This window comes from Littorina saxatilis, linkage group LG3 (genome assembly GCF_037325665.1).
Source record: "Littorina saxatilis isolate snail1 linkage group LG3, US_GU_Lsax_2.0, whole genome shotgun sequence".
In the NCBI taxonomy this organism is placed as follows: domain Eukaryota; kingdom Metazoa; phylum Mollusca; class Gastropoda; order Littorinimorpha; family Littorinidae; genus Littorina; species Littorina saxatilis.
In genome coordinates, this window is record NC_090247.1 from 29,360,261 (window position 1) to 29,381,944 (window position 21,684).

General features: G+C 41.1%; 1 protein-coding gene across 1 annotated transcript; it reads left to right on the plus strand.

The window, feature by feature from the left end:
• Positions 1–1,810: 1,810 nt before the first annotated feature.
• On the plus strand, positions 1,811–14,371 carry LOC138962080 (1,4-alpha-glucan-branching enzyme-like; the record flags this gene model as incomplete). The annotated part of the gene is given in 5 exon segments (XM_070333791.1): positions 1,811–1,873; positions 5,635–5,697; positions 9,556–9,689; positions 10,101–10,218; positions 11,134–14,371. Coding segments are annotated over 5 exon segments (426 nt in total), but the record flags the coding sequence as incomplete, so codon positions are not given.
• Positions 14,372–21,684: the final 7,313 nt, after the last annotated feature.

Sequence of the window (21,684 nt, forward strand, 5' to 3'; positions counted from 1 at the left end):
TTCATTACAGAGGACCCCCCCCTCCCCTTTTTAAGTCCCACAAAATCTGAGAAAATGAGGTCTGAAAAATGAGGGAGTCTTAAAATATTTTTTTTACCATACTGCATTGCAGTATAATAATTTATCCCACACAAATTTGCTTTTAGATTGACTTCAGTAACAATTATTAAATGAAAAATATGCAAAGCGTTAAATCAAAACATATCTTGTTCACGGATGACAAGATAATTTTTAAAACTATTCATCAGAATGATTTGAACGTTTGCAGAAATGTTTTAGACATGCTGATAGATGTTTTGTTTAAAGGGCTAAGCTCCAGGGAAAAACATAGAGATATACATTTTCCAATTTTCATAAATTTTGTACCCACAAAGTCAACATCTGTATCACTTAAAAAAATTTCCTATAGCTTAGCCCTATTTATTTAATTTTGGGCTCAATTAAGTTTACCATTGTACGCTCTTAGTTTTGTATGTGGCTGATCATTCTGATAATCATCGGTCCATGCTGTATCGCCGGCATGTCTCTCTGACAGGGTGCATAATTACTGCGTGGAATCTATCAAAATACGAATACAGAGTTATCTCCCATTTTTTTCGCTAATGTTTCTGAGAATAGATGAACTGAGACGAAAGTGATTGCAGATTGGCTGACTTCGACAGTGATCTCCGTTCTGTTCTTCACAGTTATGATAAAGACATCGTTCTAAGATTAAAACAAATCGAAATGTTGAGACTGCTGTGGGAAGGAGACCGTGATATTGTTGCATCACTCCCAACTGGTTACGGAAAAAAGTGTCGTCTGCTACGTAGCCAAAGTTGATTATCACGTGACACTTTTGCCATATTTAGAGTTGTTTGCACAGTAAATACACCCGCGAAAGATAGCTCGCTTGAAACTGTCTTACATATCAATTCCTTTGTAATCTAAAAATTACACACCATGAAAAATCATTATCGACGATCGCGAATCTGCTTATATCAATAACACATTACGAAAAGCTCTAAATATGTAAACAAAATCGATTTCCTCTCCAGAGAAGGAAAACAAAGGCATCCTGTCAGGGATAAATGAGACCCGAAGGGAAGTAACTCATTTTACCCGAGTTCAGGATAGTGGCTGATGTGATCTACAGACCTGTTTACCCATACGATTTCGCCGTATTTTGTATGCAAAGTTGCCAAGGATACGACCAATACGTTTGGAGAAAAAAAAATAGAACGATCGTAAAAATAAATCAAGTTTGATCATGATCACTAAATGGAAGAAGAAGAAAAAGAAATCGAAAGTAGGTTGCCAAACCTGTTCTCGCGATAGCCCATAGTGGATAAAATCCAGCTTTGACGATTGGTCAATGTAATCACGTGAGACATGATATGATGAGACTTAATCTGCCGCCATTGTTGTCGTCGAGTCCAGCACGTTGATGAACACGTTCAGTCGGTTAACATGTTAACCAGGTAAGGAATACCATTTTGCACTGGTACATACACCTCAGAAATGAAAATGTTATTGCTGCCCTTGAAGCAAATAGCTCATGAACCTTTCTTGTGAGTTGCAAAATACTCTCAATATTTTGAAAATACACTGAATCTCGGTGAAAAGTACACCAAAGTCAAAGTGTGGGTAAACAGGTCTGGGTCTACCTTTTACACACTTTTGCTGGGGTTTTGTGACTAGTACTGTTTGCGGTTTGCCCCAAAAGTTTAAGTATACAAAGAATTAAGTTATTGGATTTAGTTAATCTTTGACCGATTTTCTCATGCAAGATCTTACTTTGAGGTTTTTTGGGTTGCCTTTACAAGTGCAGGATCTGATAAACATAAAAGAGAAAGATATACAGAAAATGAAGTCAACTAAGTCTGCATCTTGGGTATGGTCAGAATTCTAAAAGTTGTATTTTTTTGCATTATTTGTTGTTTGCGTTACAAGTTGGTTGATTGACTTTGATTTGCTGATAATTTGGATTGATGTAATAATTTCTCTGATTTGGAGACATTTTGGCGAGTTGGTTTGTTGTCCCAGTTTTTGTTGGTTGTCCCAGTTTTTGTTGGTTGTTATATTTGCTGGTTATATTTGTTGACTGTTCATGTTGGGGCATAACATACAGGGTGAGAAAAAAATGCCACCCACACTTCTACATCTGGAAAGCGAAATACTCCATATTTGATGTACATTAACTTCAAATGATGGATGATCAGTTCAGAAAGGTTCAAGTTTGTAGGTCAAGTTTGTAGGTCAAGTTTGTAGGTCAAGTTTGTAGGTCAAGTCTGTAGGTCAAGTTTGTAGGTCAAGTTTGTAGGTCAATTGGTCTGACTTTTGTGCAGTTTTAAAACTTAAAAAGTTAATTGCAAGGGTGGGGTGTTGCAGGTAGCTCTGTTTCCTCCTTGGGGATGAAGCTACCAGGGGAAGGGATTGTGTTGGAGGTGCGGGTAGAGGGGTAGCCCTCCCGGTGCTCCCCCTTGGACCTCCCTAGTCTAGGACCCTGGGTCTTCGCGAGGTGGCCATTGTGGCGTAATCCCTCCGGACTAGCATAACGTTTCCCTATCCCAAGACCGACCGTGCGTGGTCTATGACCACATCCTCTACGAGGTGACCCTATCAACTAGGCAGCGCAAGCCCCTAGGCGAAACACGGCGGATCTAGAGGAGAGAACCTCGATAAAAAATTTGAGCTGCCATGAAGACGGAGCATGTTGGCTGAGGACAGCGGGCAGACCTTCTGTGCCGACACCCATTTACAGGAGAAAACCAGGCATGCACGCATCAAACCCAACAGGGCCATACAAACGGAATTGCAAGGGTGACGAAGAATTAAGGGTGTAATTCTTTTCAGTCATTTCGAGTTCAGCGAATATTTTCATAGTTGTATGGTGTACATTTAGTTCAGTTTGTGCACCATCATTCCACAATGTTTCTGGTTTATAGGTCAAAGGGTCGAACTTATATGTTCTCTTTAAAATGTGTTCCAAACAACGCCTGTGAAATTGTCAATGACACAAACCTTTTCCTGCATTGGGATTGCCCTGAACCTGGCTTTAGCTATAATGATATGGGAATTGCTGTCTTCAGGTTGCTAACGATCTGCGGATGTTTTTGTTAACGTCTTTAAACAACCCAAAAAGTACAAGTCTGGAGGGTTTAAATTGAGTGAGTGTGCAGGTAACCCAACAAATTGTCAAACCTCACACTGTTGAGGGGATCCCCACATTTGGAATATATTTTGTAAGAATCATAAAGTCTGTACGTTTGTCTTACAAACTTGAAACTGTGTGAACTGATCATCCATCATCTGAAGTTAATGTACAACAAATAATTATGAAGTCGTTTACTGTTCAAATGTACAAGTTATTATCATTAATTTTGTGTTGGTGTTATTTTGTTTATTTGTTGTCACATATATTTTTTTTTGGGGGGGGGAATTTTTTTTTTTTTTTTTTTTTTGGGGGGGGGGGGGGGGGTTCACCCTGCATGTACATGATTATGTTTTTAACAAGCTTTACAAGAAGCAAAATCTTACTAAATAGACATTTTCTGGAAATAACTGTCAGGATTGTCTACTGAAAAACAGTTTTCTCTCGTGCTGATCAAGCTGTGTCTGCTATATATATTTGAAGACATATACTGTTCAAAAAAAGAAACGCATAGCTTGTAATATTTGGATAATTTAGTTATATGGCTACAAGGATATCCACCAAACTGCAGAAAATGTTTATCTGGTCGTCGACCTTTCGTCCATTGCCACAAGTGAGCTCTGCACGTGACGCATGCGTTATCAGTGGCTACAATGTCAAAATTGCCCATTTGGCATGACCACTCGTCATGCTTCAGTGTAATCTCATGAAACTCAGGGAATATTGAGCTCTCACCATGTCTTCCAAAACCCATAAAAGCGGATTGTTCGCCACAAAGAAATCAGACGACAATTCAGCGACGAAAGATGGCCCGATTGAGCAGAGAAGACCGCCAAATTGCATTGGGTCGTTTACAAGCAGGCCAAAGTCAAAGTGCAATCGCCAGGCACTTCCACGTGTCCCAGAGCACCATCAGTAGACTGTGGGTCAGGTTTCAAGCCACTGGCTCCGTTGCTGACTTGCCACGAGCGGGAAGACCAAGGGCGACAACTGCTGCTCACGACCGCTTCATACGGCTCCGCCACCTCCGGAATCGTTTCCTGTCGGCCTCATCTTCTGTCCAGGCTCTCCCCGGGCCACACCGATTATCGGACCAGACCGTGCGGAACCGCCTGCATGAAGCTGATTTGAGAGCTCGCAGACCTCACAGAGGAGCTGTCCTCACCCGCCGCCATCGCCAGAACCGAGTGCAGTCGGGCAACCAGCACCTTCGCTGGACCGTCCGGAATCACTGGAGACACGTGTGGTTCAGCGACGAGTCCTACTTCCTGCTCCAGCGACATGATGGTCGGAGGAGGGTCTACCGGAGAGTAAACGAACGTTACGCGCCCAACTGTGTGGATGAGGCACCCGTTCATGGTGGTGGAGGCGTCATGGTGTGGGGGGCGATCAATACCGCTGGAAGGAGCACCCTGGTGCACGTCCAAGGGCGCATAACTGCCCAGCGATACGTGGAGGAAATTCTGCGCCCACACGCCCTTCCTCTTCTGGCTGACCAGGATGCCATATTCCAGCAGGACAACGCTCGCCCGCACACAGCACGACTCACCACCCAGTTCCTCACCGACCACCATGTCCAGGTGCTTCCCTGGCCATCCATGTCGCCAGACATGAACCCGAAAGAACACCTCTGGGATGAATTGGACAGACGTGTGTGCAGGCGAGAAGAAGCGCCGGCAAATCACCGCGATCTAGTGCAGGCACTTCAGGAGGAGTGGGACACCATCCCACAGCAAGATATTCGGCATCTGATCCAGTCCATGCCCAGAAGGTGCCGGGCAGTTGTTGCTGCTCAAGGCAGTCACACCCCCTACTGACTTGACAGCCTCGGCACCCAATCGTATTGATTGACTGATTGATTTGAAGATGCAAATGAACTGTGTGTGCATTCAACTGTGTCCATACCAAATTTCAAACAAATAATCTAAATATTGGATTTTCTGTTAATTTTTTCCAAAAATAAAACAAATTTGGCAAGTAGCAACTATGCGTTTCTTTTTTTGAACAGTATATATATATTACGGTCAATTTTTCTTTTTTTCTTTTTACATAAGAATCATTCAAATACTGACTCATATACCATGTGCCCATATGTATGACAACCTGATTTGTGGCTGGCTGGATGGTTGTTAATTTGTAAGACAATCATGAGGATTAATGTCATGTGCTTGCTCTTGAAACCTTCATACAGAACATATGCCACAGTTATTATGAAACTGATACAAATACCTGAATGAACAAGCTAGATTCACTGTTGTACGTGGTTTAGGGGAAAAGGGTTCATGAAAATGCTTGAGCAACTTTTGATTTTATTCTAAAATGCTGAAAAGCTTTTGTTAACAACGAACAACAAGCAACAACAACAACAACAACTTATAAAGCAGTGCATTAATTACATGAAATAATAATGTTATTGCATTAATACAATTTTTTTTTATCACAGTTTGAGTTTTATTTCTTTTCATTAAGTTAAAATGTCAATATTGTTTCAACTTGAATAGAAACAGAAAAAGTCGACAGAGGATGAAAAAAAAGAGACAGATACCTTTTATACGGTGTTTCAGGTATTAAAAGAGTTTGGCCACTGCAGTTCATGATTTTGTGTGTGTGTGTTTATTTTATGCTTTAATCTTCTCTTCATTTTGTTACAAATTCAGCATGTTTGGTTGAGAGGTGTGGAATATTTAGTTACAGTTGTTAAAGATTTCTCATGGCCAGTTGGCATCACATGTTATACATATCAGTTGCTGGAAACTTAGAAATCAGAAGGAAAATTAAAAACAAGACTTTTTTCATTGTTGCACCTGTCGAGTGTACATATATATCTGTCATCTGATTTTAGTGTTATAATTTGTAACACAAGCAAATTCAGGGAACGCAAAAGAAGAAGAAAAAGTAACACAAGCAAATGAACTTCAAATTGAGAAAGAAAAAAAACGTGTTTTTTTATTCCTCCAGTAAAATTGATTACACATATTATTTATTTTTGAAAGAACTGAATTTGTTCTACCAGATTTCCAAGAGTGTTTGCAGTTTTCGGGAACATTTTGTTGGCTTGTTAGCTAATCAGTTGAACATATTTGTTTCTGACTGTTGTGCTTTTTGATACACAATTGTTCATGTCAATGAGCGCTTCTGGGGTGATAACGCGAGACAACTCCTGTGATCTTGCCGCGAGGTGGCGCCCGTTACCAGCCGAAAGAAAGAAGGGGCATAAACCTCACCAGAACCGACCATTGTCTGTTTACCATATAAAATGCACGACTTGCACACGAACTGTTACCAAACCGATATTCTATTTGGGACCAGTTACCAGCCGAAAGAGAGAGGGGGCATAACCTCACCAGAACCGCCCATTTCCAGTTATGTTCACTGTTGTTTATGGTCAAGAACGTTTTCTTGGCTCTTTGAAGTTTTGTTTGACTTCACAAATGTGCTTGGTGCCAGGGACATGCTGCTAATAAGAAATTGTTTAAAAGGAAGAAATAATGAATGAAATAAAAGGGAAAGGTAAGGTGCCCGCTGGGGGGAAAAAAAAGCATTTATTGCGAGTAGTTAATGATTGTCATCTCTTTCTTCTTTATACATGTGTATATAATTGCTTGGATTGTTCTTGATTATGGGTGCCATGCTTTTGTTTTGTCAATTTTGTGGTTTATTTGCAGACAAATTCAGCCTAATACTAATTACTTACACATTTCTATTTCATGCCTATTTATATTTTTCATGCTAGTGGTTATTATTTGAAGCTAGACATTCACAATTCCATGTAAATGAAATTAAGGACTTGCATAGATATTCGAGTTGTGTTTTCTGTTTTCGTGTGTATTTTTTTGTAGGTGTTTTTGTCAGGGGTGTTATGTATGAGTGACGTCGAAAGTACACGCCGACTTCAGCGAAGTCATGACTTGAAAGTCGCCGCCTACCGCAGGCGCTCAGTCGGTATGCACGGGTGACGACCAGACCGCCGACTTTCAAGTTGCCGTGTAAAGCAAGGTCACCAGTCAATCTATTTTTATAACGAGGAATTCCTTCCTTTGCGCATGCGCTAGGGTCATTCGATAACATCCTCCCGCTTCCTCCCACGGGGAGTTCGACTATTCAGAGACGGAGAGCAGTGAAATATGGGTCAGTGGGACGGAGAGCGTGGAGAAATGAAGGCGCAAAAGATGAAACGAGCAAGAGGGTGCCTGTCGCGTAAAAGCTGAGTCAAAAACAGAACCAGTGAAATATGGGTCAGTGCTACTTTGCTCTGAAACGAATCAAAGATGTCTTCGCTAATCTTATCGGTGTTGGTTCTAAAATAATATGACAAGGGAAGTGAATCTCACAAAAAAACAAAAAAACTTTTTGGTCCAGCACTTCCAACTATTGGGTTCTGTCTAAAAACGATTACGGCGAAAAAATTCGTCGACTTTCATGGCGGAAAACCATGAAAATGGCCATTCTGTTCACTGAAGTCGGCGTGTAAACCATTTAGACGACCTCCGGAGCACGTCTAAATTTAGTCGCCAGTTTCGGACCGGTACAAGCGTGTAGTCGCCACCCGTGCATACCGTGTAAATCGCGGTTGGCGGCACTCGCTGTTTGCACGCCGCCTAAACGTTTAGACGTCACTCATGCATAACTCCCCTGGTTATGTTTTGTTTCATTTCTTGTTACTAAGTCTCTGCTAATTCAATGTTTTTGTTTTGTTTTTTGTTTTGTTTTTTCAAAAAGAACGACCATAAAAATAGGACATTCAACGTAGATAAGTACCAATAAACCGGCCATGTTTGGAAACAACTCTGTCAGGGTTGTTGTTATGGGCTGTGACAGAGTTGTGCCCCTTGAAAACAATTATTAATGGGACTGAAAAAATGTAAGTGTTTAAGCTATTCAAGGCCACTAAGGTGTACATTTTGGGCAGATTGAGTTCCTTTAATATGAACCTCTCTTCTTTTGAAAATATGCAAATTTGAGGTTTCCTTTCACTGCTGCAGTGATTAATTGTTAAAGTTGGCAAGAATTTAAGTGATTGTTTAGCAAGTTTGTAAATTGGGCTCATGACCAAACACTTACATCAGACGAACTCAGGGTATATACTCTGTTGGGTTTGTGTGGTTTGTGAAAGAGTGAATACTCTTGCTTTTATTGAGGCAAACTTTCCCCACGTGCTCCGTGTCTGCATGTATTAGACACATCCCTCAATAGTGATATAATTGGCCTATATTGTCATGTGGGAAAGTTTGACTCAAAAAAGCAAGAGTATTAACACACAACCCATACAAACCCAACAGTTATTTACATCGTCGGTTGGCGCATTAAGGTGTTTCCCACAACCCATAAAATCCCTCAGTTATTTGATAATCCATGACATATTTGACCCTTCACCACGAAATGAGTCGCATGATATGTCACCTCGCGCGGTTCTGTGCTATGCTTAAAGTCCGGGGAGTGTCTGGTAACAGTGTGAGGGTCATCTTAGTCACAGGCTTATAACTCACACAGTTTTGGCTCTTTTTGAGTCACTTGAGAAAAAGTGACTCTATGTAATCGGTCAGTGTTAGTCTGTCCGGCCGGCCGTCCGGCCGGCCGTCCGTAGACACCACCTTAACGTTGGACTTTTCTCGGAAACTATCAAAGCGATCGGGCTCATATTTTGTTTAGTCGTGACCTCCAATGACCTCTACACTTTAACGATGGTTTTGTTGACCTTTGACCTTTTTCAAGGTCACAGGTCAGCGTCAAAGGAAAAATTAGACATTTTATATCTTTGACAAAGTTCATCGGATGGGATTGAAACTTTGTAGGATTATTCTTTACATCAAAGTATTTACATCTGTAGCCTTTTACGAACGTTATCAGAAAAACAAGGGAGATAACTAGCCTTTTCTGTTCGGCAACACACAACTTAACGTTGGGCTTTTCTCGGAAACTATAAAAGTGACCGGGCTCAAATTTTATGTGAACGTGACTCCCAGTGACCTCTACACTTTGACGTCTGCTTTGGTGACCTTTGACCTTTTTCAAGGTCACAGGTATGTCTTGAAGGAAAAAAATTGAAATATCATATCTCTGAAACTATTCATCGGATTTGATTCAAACTTTATAGGATTATTCTTTACATCAAATTATTTACATCTGTATTGTGTTGTGAATAGCAATTTCTTCCTGTCCATCTGATGCCTCATATAATATTCAGAACTGCGAAAGTGACTCGATCGAGCGTTTGCTCTTCTTGTCTTAAACAGTTTTCACCACTGGATAGAGCATAACAAACTCTTTAGGAAAATGTAAAAATATGAAAATCATGCAAAGGTGACATGCAACTCATTCCGTGGTGGAGGGTCACATATTTGCCTATTTTGGATGAAATCTGTGGATTAAATTGGGTCTGTGAAGGTGAACAAGCATGATGATATTTTCTTTGTGTGTTGCAGAGCTACATCAGTCTGAAGCACAACGCTGACAAGGTGGTGGTGTTTGACCGCTCTGACAATCTGGTCTTCATCTTCAACTTCCACCCTAACAGTAGCTACACCGACTACAAGATTGGTGTGAAAACGCCAGGAACGTATCCTTTTTATGTTCAGTTAATACTTGATATAAGCTAGGTTGCTTCCCTTGTGATTTTTGTGAGGTTTTTTTTTTGGGGGGGGGGGGGGATTTTTTTTCTGTACACTTCGTGTGTGTGTGTGTTTGTGTGTGTGTGTGTGTGTGTGTGTGTGTGTGTGTGTGTGTGTGTTTGTGCATATGTTATGGGGGCATGTTTGTGCATATTGGTGAATATATGGGTTCATGTATATGGGTGTTTCTGCATGTATATTGATGTATGTTCATGTGTGTGCGTGTGTATGGGTGCTTGTGTGTGCGTGCATAATATTGCACTGCGACTTAAGGCAACATCCTTGGGAATGTATTGTTGGGGAAAAAAGGTATGCTTCTGTAATGCTTTTGATGACGGTCATCCTTAACCTACGGACAGTTACCGCATTGTACTGGACTCGGACGCTGAGGAGTATGGCGGTCACAAGAGGCTTGACCACAACACTGTCTTCAAGACACACAACGAGCCCTGGCATGATCGGCCATGTCACACCTTTGTGAGTCTTGTCTGCTTGTGTGTGTGGGTGTGTTGGGATTGGGGGGGGGTCTGTGTGTGTTTGTGTGTGTGTGACTCAGTGTTTTGATGGAGGGAGGGTGTGCGCTTTATGCGAGCGTGCATGTGTTTGTGTGTGTTTAGCTGTGTTATGAGGGAGGGAGGGTGTGTGAGTGTGTAGGCGTGCGTGCGTGTGTGGGTGTGTAGCTGTGTTTTGAGGGAGGGTGGGTGTATGTGTGTGTGTGTTTGTGTGTGTGTGTACATGTGTGTGTGTACATGTGTGTGTGTGCTAAGTGACTGTTTTGCGCCTGGGGAAAGAGAAAGTATGAGGATCATGCGTATGCATGTGTTTGTGTGGGAGAGCAGCTAGTGTTGCATGTGTTAGATTAATTAAAGGGCAGCATTAGACAAGACTTTTGTGAGTCTGCCCGTTTCACTTTTAGTCTTTATATGACAGTGTGAATAATATCAGCTAGCTTACACTTTTGTGAGTCTACCCGTTTCACTTGAGTCTGTATTTCTGCATGCAAGAGAGCAGCTCGCATGTTTGTGAGTCTGCCTGTGTCACTTTAATGTATATGTCTGCGTGAAAAAGAGCACCTAACACTTGTCTGGCTCTTTCATTTTAATCTATATGTCTGTGTGAGAGAGAGAAGTGTACGCTTGTGAGTGATCTTCCTCTTTCATTTGAATCTATATATCTGTGTGAGAGAGAGAAGTGTATACGCTTGTGAGTCTGCCTGTTTCACTTTACAACGTGCATGTCTATATACCTGTCTGCTGCCAAATGTCTGTCAGTCGATCTGCCTCTGCTTGCACAAGTCTTCATTTCTTTAAGCTTTATAATTGACTAGCATCGTAGTACAAGTGCCCATACAAAAACGCATACTTTGATGATATTTCATAACTGTGTGTGCAGGTGTACATACCAACCAGGACTGCGATCGTTCTAGCCAAATGTGACTGAAGCAGTGTACGTGTGGTGGAGAATCAGATCATCGTCATGGAATCATGCGGACATATTTTTGTAAAGTGTCGTTTGAATCATCATAAGGTGTGAAAAGGGTGATGAATTGAATCTAGGCGTGCGTTTTGCGTGTGCAAGTTTTTTTGGAATTGGAACTTGACAGGAACAAGTTTTGGGAAAACTTCTGTTGGCGTCTAGTATTTGTATAGTGGGGTTTTTCTCCAGAAACTTATAGGTATAACATTCTGGTACCAATACATATGTTACGCACCGATACACCTGTGAATACCCATGCCTGCGCTTTTGCTCGCTTGGATGCAAATGTACATGCAAATAAACGCACACATGCAGGCACACACGCACGCAAGCACACACGCAAGCACACACACACACTATCAAACATGCACACAAGTACACATTACACAAGCGTGTACCCTAGTGTGATGCAGTACTGTGCTTTTTAAATTTGAAATAATGTAAGGTAATTATGAAAAATGGTGCAATTTGGCAGATAGTTAATTGTTGTAATAATTACATACTTTTGTACTGAAGTTTCAAGTGAGTTTATGTTGTATAACTGATTTACTAATGAACTGACTTTTTCTTTGCAACAGGTTGCAGTAAAAAAATGTTGTGATAATTATTTCTGTAAAATTATTGCTTTTGTACATGAACTTTTTTCTTATTTGCCAGCTGGCTTAGTTAATTGTCACTGAATTAATGATACCATCTGTGAGTCTTTTAAGGGATGATTCAGTTTCTGTGAACAGTATTTTATTATGGGTATGTAGTTGTGTGAAAGAAGGTGGTGAATGTTTCTGAGTCTTAGAGACCAAGTATTTGTGTGTGGGGTGAAGTACGTGACACTGATACATGTACTGATTCTTATTTCTTCTTTTTTTGTGTGCCTAGTCACTTGAATTATTATTTGGGGTAGTTATAATTTAGCCATGTCAGAGATTTTGCCAACTGGATATCATGGCTGCATTATCAATCAATCAATGAGGCTTATATCGCGCATATTCCGTGGGTACAGTTCTAGGCGCTCTGCAGTGATGCCGTGTGAGATTAAATTTTATACGGCCAGTAGATTGCAGCCATGTCGGCGCATATTTACCTTTCACGGCCTTATTCCAAGTCACACGGGTATGGTAGACAATTATTAACTGTGCCTAAGCAATTTTGCCAGGAAAGACCCTTTTGTCAATCGTGGGATCTTTAACGTGCACACCCAATGTAGTATACACGGGGGGTGGTTCGGACACCGAAGAGAGTCTGCACACAAAGTTGACTCTGTGAAATAAATTTCCGCCGAACCTGGGATCGAACTCGCTCTGACAGCGGCCAACTGAATACAAATCCAGCGCGCTACCAACTGAGCTATATCCCCGCCCTATGAAGTAGAAGAAAAGAAAGGGCATTAATGAATTCAACTGAATGATTCAAGTTTTTCTGGAAGCTGATATGAGTATGATTATATATCCTTTGAGTAGGGGAACATCGCGATCGATCATTCCAGGACTGTGAAATTGGTATACTGAACTTCATACAGGCTGTTTGATTTATTTCAAAATATTCCTTCCTAAAGTACCATCAGCTATAATGTCAGCTTTGTTGAATTATTAAAATGAATGAAAATATATTAGCATAACTGCGTACATCGGAAACATTCACAAATTGGTATTAATCTCATTTAAAAAAATTCTCATCTTGTTTATAGATTGTGTTGCTTGAAGGCAGCTTTTTTGTTGGGGGGGGGGGGGGGGGGGGGGGGGGGGGGGGGGAGGGTTTTATTTTTTGTAAAGCCCCTTAAATCTGAACAATCTTCTTCAGGAGACAGTTAAGCCTTGTTATAGCAGAAGTCCACCGTACAAAATGTTGCGTTGCCAGCAAGAGAAACTAGAGCTACACCTGCTGCGCGCCGATGTTGAAGCCTAGTTTAAGAGATTAGCCAGATTTTGTGTGTGTGTGTAATTGTGTTCATGCATACAGTTCTGTTGGAAAGTCAATTTAAGACAAACAATTTCATATAAAAATGTGTAAGTTATCAAAAATCAAGGGGTACATTAATTATAAACACCTTGATATCAGCGGAGTTTGTTTTTCTCCTTGTTCTAAACATATCTGTTTTATTTTATTCTCCTTTTTGATAGTCTCTTTTCTTATGCTTGCCTGATTTTATGTGATATTTTTGCATTTACTTTTTACAAAACCTATACTGTACTTTTTTTTAACCAGAGGAAGATTTGACAAATTGAAGGAATATGATATAATTGTTTTGTGTGTTAGTGAAACCTCTGAGTTTGCAGTTTAAATGAGCCCATACAAATATTTGTAGGGATTAAGATTTTGTTTGCGATATACTTTTACTTTTAGTTTAAAATGGCACCGCGGTGTATGTGTTCTTGTCATTAGATGTGTTGTGTGAGTGCTGAGGACATGGCTAAAACTAGAAATTGTGGCCTGATCGACTGATCTTGAAAATGTTTCTTGTGGTGTGTTAATATGTCTGATCACCAATGTTCAAGTAAACGTCGTTGCATTACATGTGCAACAGTAGTGTGAATGTTCTCGTTATGCGTCATTATTTTTTGCAATCAAATTTTTAAGGGATAAGGAGGGGGAGAGATGATTTGCTTTTGTATACACACTCGTTATCTTTCTGAATATATTTGCTGTTGATCCTATACTTTCTGCCCTCTGCCCCCCCCCCCCCCCCCCCCCCCCCCCAACCTTTACACCCAGTCCCAATCTTGTTGTCATATGTTACTGCCTTTTTTTTTTTTGCCTATTCCTCTTTCTACACTGTTTGTCGGATCCTTAGTGCTAGTATTTGTCTTACCCCCCGTGGGTTAGGGGGAGTCCCAGATTGGTTGGGACGAGAAAGAATTTACCCGATGCTTCCCAGCATGTCGTAAGAGGCGAATAACGGATTCTGTTTCTCCTTTTACCCTGAGTTGTTAAGTGTTTCTGGTATAGAATATAGTCAATTTTTGTAAAGATTTTAGTCAAGCAGTATGTAAGAAATGTTAAGTCCTTTGTACTGGAAACTTGCATTCTCCCAGTAAGGTCATATATTGTACTACGTTGCAAGCCCCTGGAGCAAATTTTTGATTAGTGCTTTTGTGAACAAGAAACAATTGACAAGTGGCTCTATTCCATCTTCCCCCTTTCCCCGTCGCGATATAATCTTCGTTCCCGCAGTGGGGCACTGCGGTTATGAAATTAAAGGCCCCTCCTGTTTTTGGAACCGCAGGAGCTTTCTAGTTTGCTGTTAGGTAGATTTTTGGTTCCTCTTTCCTGTCATGCTCTCTTTTTCTTCATGAATTATTTTCTTTTTTCTGCCTTCTTGCTCATTCACCTGTATTTTTTTCCAAAAATCTCTTCTCTTGCCGCTTGTCTCGCGATTCATGTATAGTTTAATCTGTTATAGTGTTCTGATGTAAGTCCAGCAGTAGATAGGTTAAGCCTATAATTTTAACATACTGGAAACTGGTAATCTTCCAGTAGGTATTAATTTAGTTTTACTAAAGCCTGCTGGGACACAAGTAATGGGTTAGTGCATTTGTAAACAGGAATCGCTTGACAAGTGGCCCCCTTCATCCCCCCCTTCCTCGTCCTGATATGGCTCTGCGTAGTCGGCTGGACGTTAAGCAACAAATAAACAAACAAACAAACAAACAAATAACCTTCGTGGTTGAAAACGACGTAAAACACCAAATAAAGAAAGAAAGAAGGTATTTGTCTTGTCTAGGTTACAGTGCCAGGGGTACATGCACTGAAACACGTTCGGGGACCAAAAGTGTCGCAATTGTAGACAAGCACAGGTCAATACATCATTGACATGTACGTTTTACCAAGTGTCAATCGGTCTTTTAGATGCACTAATAGCTATGCGACATACACATAGCTGAAGATAAACGGGATTTGTCTTCCATTAGAACTTTGTAGAGGGAATTGTGATACCTGCAATCTAAGTGCAGGCAGTTAGACGGTTTCTTCATTGCTGAAAAACGAAGCTGCATGAAGTGCTGATGCTAGGGGATTTCAAATTTATTAACTTGCAGCCCGTTATGCCCGTTGGCATGTAGGGCAGCAACAAAGGACTTCCACTCCTGTCTGTTCTGGGCGAGTCTTGGGATAGTACCCCATGTAGAATTCAGGATCTTCAGTTCTCCTTCTATAGATCTACCGTTCGTCACCAGATGTTCGTCTTGGGTCTACCCTCTCTTATGCTTTTCCTCTGGTGTCCAGTGAAGGGCAATCCTGGTGATGTTGCCCAGCTCGCTTTGCATGACATGCTTAATCCATTTCCACCACCTTCCAATTTATGATTTACTCAGAAAACTGAAGGAATATGATGGCGCTGTAGATAAGTCTTATGTCTTATAGTCAGAAGGATGCTAGCTTTTATGTGTGTGTGTGTGTGTGTGTGTGCTCGTTTTATGCAAGTGCCACATGATTTATGTTGTGTAGGTCTTATGACATGTGTCCAGTATTTATCATATAAATGATGAGTCATTATCTGTACTTGGGAACCTCATGGAAAAAGCCACTATTTTGAAACCATAAGAGTTTCTGATGACACTTGAAATACCATAATTATTGTATGTTTGAGGGTGCTGGAAATGCCTGGGTAATTTAACATTTGAAGAATGAAGTGAATACCTCCTTTCACACAAACGCACACACACACACACACACACACACAATCATGCACACACATATACACACACAATCATGCACACACACACACACACACACACACACACACACACAATCATGCACATTCACACACTCGCACTGCATTAGTGCTCCCACTTGCCAGCACATAGTCAAACACCGCACACACGCATTCATGCACGCGCGCATGCGCAGACACACACACACACCTTCTGGTCAGTCAAGATCAAAAGTGCAAGCAAATGTTTTGAGATGGGTATTTTTTCATTCTTCAGCCGTTCACCTGCGGAATGCATTTGACTTGTGCACTCGCAATTGTTTAACCGGGCGCTATCTATAGTGTACTGCTTTTGTTGTGTATGAAGTAAGTGCCAGATGTACACAAAATAATACTAATAAAGTATGGTGCAGCAAAAAGAATGTTTGTGTGTATTATTTTTTTTAATTATAATTATTATTATTTTTATTTATTTTTTGGAGGGGGGGGTACATAATGGGAGAATGCGATGAAAATTTGATTTCAAAACTCTTTATGGAAATAGGTCTGAAGTCTGAAAGTTAATTGATTAAACCAAGGGGTTCATTTCAATGGGTACGGGTAGACTGGACTCGTCAACCCTGGCAGGTAACCAGTCTAGGAGAAGGAAAACTCCGAAATAGAACCACGGGCAGACCAAGCTCAACAGCCCAGGAAGACAATTGGTCTAGGGGAGGGACCCCTGACCAACGTCCAAGGCCGAAGTCAGAGATGCGGAACCCCCTGGGTGCCAAAAAGCGCTGCATCACGCAAATCACAAAATGATTCTAGTGAACGACGAAGAAGAAGAAGCATTTCAATGGGTTAAAGTTTACAAGGTTTTATTCGGCTGTAGTCCCATAACACACCGCTAAATAACCCACACAAACACACTGACCGACTTGGTGGTTGGGCGTGTGAAATTTATACGAGATCGACCAGGCCGAATGGGTTTGATTAGTGCGTTTGTGAACAAGAAACAATTAACAAGTGGCTCTATCCCATTTCCCCCCCCCCCCCCCCCCCTTTCCCCGTCGCGATATAACCTTCGTGGTTGAAAACGACGTTAAACACCAAATAAAGAAAGAAAGGCCGAATGGGAAAGCTGCTTAATTCTGGAGAAACGTGGTTTCGTTACACTGGAGTGTATCAAATCGCACCGCTACCTGACACTGTTGAGTACGGGTGTTCTCAATTTGCACACTTGTTTACGATTGTTTGTCCAGAAAAATTCTTCAGAAAAATGCCTCAAATTTAAACTGGTTTTCTTACATTAAAATGTTGAGCTTTAGTGTTGTAAATTCATATAGCTCATCCCAATTTTGCAGAACCTGTGTAAGCATTACAAGTCATTTTAGATACCTTTGCAGTCAGTAGTATATAGTAGTAGTATATGGTACTAGTAGAATGTAAATAATGATCGACCGGCGATTTGATACAAGCTCCTGTGTTTGCAGTCACGGAATGAACTGTACAGATAGATTTTGTTTACATGCGTTTTATCGGCTAATCTAAAGCTGCCATTGCGAAGGCAACTCTCTCGATCCTGTGTATTGTAGAGTTCTGTTTGTGATGTGGTCTAGCGGCTTTTGTCTGTCTGTATGTTCTGGCATGTGAGAAGCCACAGCAGATAATATAGGGCTAAGAAATAAGCTCTAAAATTCTCAATCCCGTTTGACAGGACTTCGCCTTCAAAGGTGATTGTGGTGAACCGCCACGCTGTCTGTCTCTGTCTCGCGCCGTTCACCCCAAATTCCCGTTTCTGAGTTACTATTTTTAGAATGTCACTGCGCTGTCCAGAACGCTTCCCTTGCACCCGTAAGTTGTTCTTACTGTCAAAGTGAAAAGGTCGAATCAATTTATAGCCACGCGAAAAATACACTCTCACATATCTCTATATATTTATAGATATACATATATATATATATATACGGCTTCTCTGTGTGTGTGTTTGTGTGTGTGTGTGTGTGGGCAAACCTGTGGATTGTAGAGTTCTGTTTGTGATGGGGTCTAGCGGCTTTTGTCTGTCTGTATTTACCCTGTGCCAAGCCGGTTTCCGTCGAGGCAGGGGTGTCTCGGATCACATTGTAAAACTGTCCTCCAAAATTAAGAAAGCTCTCTCACGCAAGAAGTCTCTCTTTGCTGTCTTTTTTGACATCAAAAAAGCCTACGATACAGTATGGCACCAACGATTGTTGTTCAAATTGAAGCAATTAGGCATCAGTGGTAATATGTTTCAATACATAAAAAGCTTTCTACTGAACAGATCCTTTCAAACTGATTATAAAGGTGCCAAATCATCCACTCACAAAGTTGACATGGGAGTGCCACAGGGCTCAGTAATAGCACCACTGCTTTTTAGCATTATGCTGCATGACATATCGACAATTAAAACACATGGAGCCGAACTGACGCTTTATGCGGATGATATTGCTCTATGCAAAGAGTATCAAAACAAAACCTATAAAACAGAACACAAATTCTCTAAAGAGTGGCAAACAGCTATAGATAACATTGCGAACTATATGCGGGAGAATGGCTTCACTCTCTCTGCCGAGAAAACTGTATTCGTTGTCTTTACAAACCGAAAACTGGAAGATCGAGAAAAGATACAGTTCTCACTAGATAAATCTGTTGTCTCACCCAGTCAGCAGGTGAAATATCTGGGCGTACTTTTCACCTCAAATGGACTATGGACTGCTCACTTAAAGTATCTCTTAAGCAAAGCAAATAAGACCATCAACCTTCTTAAAATACTGGCTGCCCAACCATGGGCAAAGTGCCCAGTTATTCTAACAAACATCACCAGAGCTCTTATAATATCAAGACTATCATATGGACAGGAGGCCTACTTCTCGTCGGCTCGAAAATGGCTTGATAAGCTACAGTCAGCGGAGTGTCGTGCCCTTCGGCTTGCCCTCGGACACCCAAGGCATTCAAAGCAGGCCATTCACGGTATACCACCAAGCAGGATTCCTCCCTCTTGACATGTGGCGGCGTAAGTGCTGCGCAGATTACAATGTTCGAGCCAACACAGTGCAAAACTCAACAAAAGAGGAGCTACAACCGCATTACAATCATATCCAAAACAAAAAGGCCCACTTTGGCACTACTTTCTCCTCACTGGCTCAATTCAATGCTTCACTCTTTAGTGAAATCAGTGTCGATCCAAATGATGTGGCCCAAAACCCAATATCTCGTGATCCCTCATGGACAATGAAAGAAATGAATTTTGACACAGAATATTGCACAGCTACAAAGGATGATCAGTTATTACTCAGGACACAAGCCCTTGAGCACATTGATACTGTATACAAAGGCCATGTTCATGTTTACACAGACGGGTCAGTGTTGGATGACAAGAAGGCTGGCGCAGCTTTTGTAATCCCCAGCGATGACATGACTGGGAAATTTAAACTGTGCAACAGAAACTCAATCTTCTCAGCTGAGCTCCTTGCCATCTGCATGTCGCTTGTTCATCTCAATCTCAAGAACACTCCTCCTCAAAAGATAGCTATATTCTCTGACTCCAAAGCAGCCATTGAAGCATTAAGATCTAACAAAAGATCAAAAAGACATGATCTTGTCATTGCCATAAAGGAGCTGGCAAATAAAATTATAAACAAGTCGCGTAAGGCGAAAATACAATATTTAGTCAAGTAGCTGTCGAACTCACAGAATGAAACTGAACGCAACGCAACGCAGCAAGACCGTATACTCGTAGCATCGTCACTCCACCGCCCGTGGCAAAGGCAGTGCACGTGGAATTGACAAGAAGAGCGGGGTATTCGTTGCGCTGAGAAGGATAGCACGCTTTTCTGTACCTCTCTTTGTTTTAACTTTCTGAGCGTGTTTTTAATCCAAACATATCATATCTATATATTTTTGGAATCAGGAACGGACAAGGAATAAGATGAAAGTGTTTTTAAATTGATTTCGAAAAAAAAATTTGATAATAATTTTTATATATTTAATTTTCAGAGCTTGTTTTTAATCCGAATATAACATATTTATATGTTTTTGGAATCAGCAAATGATGGAGAATAAGATAAACGTAAATTTGGATCGTTTTATAAATTTTTATTTTTTTTTACAATTTTCAGATTTTTAATGACCAAAGTCATTAATTAATTTTTAAGCCACCAAGCTGAAATGCAATACCGAACCCCGGGCTTCGTTGAAGAGTACTTGACCAAAATTTCAACCAATTTGGTTGAAAATTGAGGGCGTGACAGTGCCGCCTCAACTTTCACGAAAAGCCGGATATGACGTCATCAAAGACATTTATCAAAAAAATGAAAAAAACGTTCGGGGATTTCATACCCAGGAACTCTCATGTCAAATTTCATAAAGATCGGTCCAGTAGTTTAGTCTGAATCGCTCTACACACACACACACACACGCACGCACGCACGCACACACATACGCACATACACCACGACCCTCGTTTCGATTCCCCCTCGATGTTAAAATATTTAGTCAAAACTTGACTAAATATAAAAAAGGAAGCGAGATTAACCTGGTCTGGTGTCCAGCACACGTGAACGTGCCTGGCAACGAGAAAGCGGACAAAGCCGCTAAAGAAGCTGCCCAAGGCATAGGCGCCTCCGAGGTAGACCTGCCATTGTCTGCTTCTGAGATCAGTAGCCTTGCAGACTCTCTTCTCTGGAGAGAATGGAGGAACAAATATATGCACAAGGCTATAAGCTCTGGCTGGCTCATTCGGGAAGCCCCATCAAAACAGATGAACACCTATAACTCATGCCCACGTGTAATAAAAAGGATTAACCGCCTGAGGGCAGAAGCTGGGAATTACCAATTTCTAGAGCTTAAATGCACCTGTCAATCCGACCTCACCATTGCTCATTTGACTTTGGAGTGTGATTTGAACTCATGCCACTTTCAACCCCTGACTCAGTTTATAAACTCAAATAGAAATATTCTGCCAAACACCTCAAAGGAAAAATTAAGCTATCTTTTAAGTTTTAATAAAGACCTTGGGTGGCAAGGTCCCAAACTTATCGCTGGACTTATGCACACGCACCCACTTGGTCCCTGGATATGAAGAGACGTTGCTGCGGCTGACGCCATTGCTTCTCATACAGCTACTATATATTTTTATCAGAACTTTTAAAAATACCATTTTATATCCAAGTATCTCTTAACACCATTTTTAATTAGATGAGCGAGAGTGTGCGGGGGGCGGGAGGGTGGTGAACCACTGTACATAAAGGGAAAGTTTGTGTGCGTGCCTGTGTGTGTTCTTAATCTAAGACAAATGTCGCCAATGTTTTTACAGAGTGACGTTAAATAAACGATTTTATCATCAATCATCTGTCTGTATGTTCTGGCATAATATAGGGCTAAGAAATAAGCTCTAAAATTCTCAATCCCGTTTGACAGGACTTCGCCTGCAGAGGTGATTGTGATGAACCGCCAGCGCTGTCTGTCTCTGTCTCGCGATTCACCCCGGCGAAGCCGGGTATTCCTCTAGTACTCTGATATAAGAGAAACTTACCTGGGAAATGTCTTTGAAATCGGTCAACTAGAAAACTCGTCAATGCAGATCTATACTACTAACACAAAACAAAAGTAGGTTGTGGGCACTCTCCGGTATACATTTTATGCATTCAGGCATCGACAGCAACTGCTAGGCTAAAATGAATGTGTGTAAATGATTTTCGATCGCTATGTTTCAACCCTTAGCACTGTATTATGTACTTGTTCTTACTTGTTTGTGAGAGAGTATACATTGAATGGAAACTCTACTTCCCCCTTGTACAAACACAACAGGGTGGTTTACA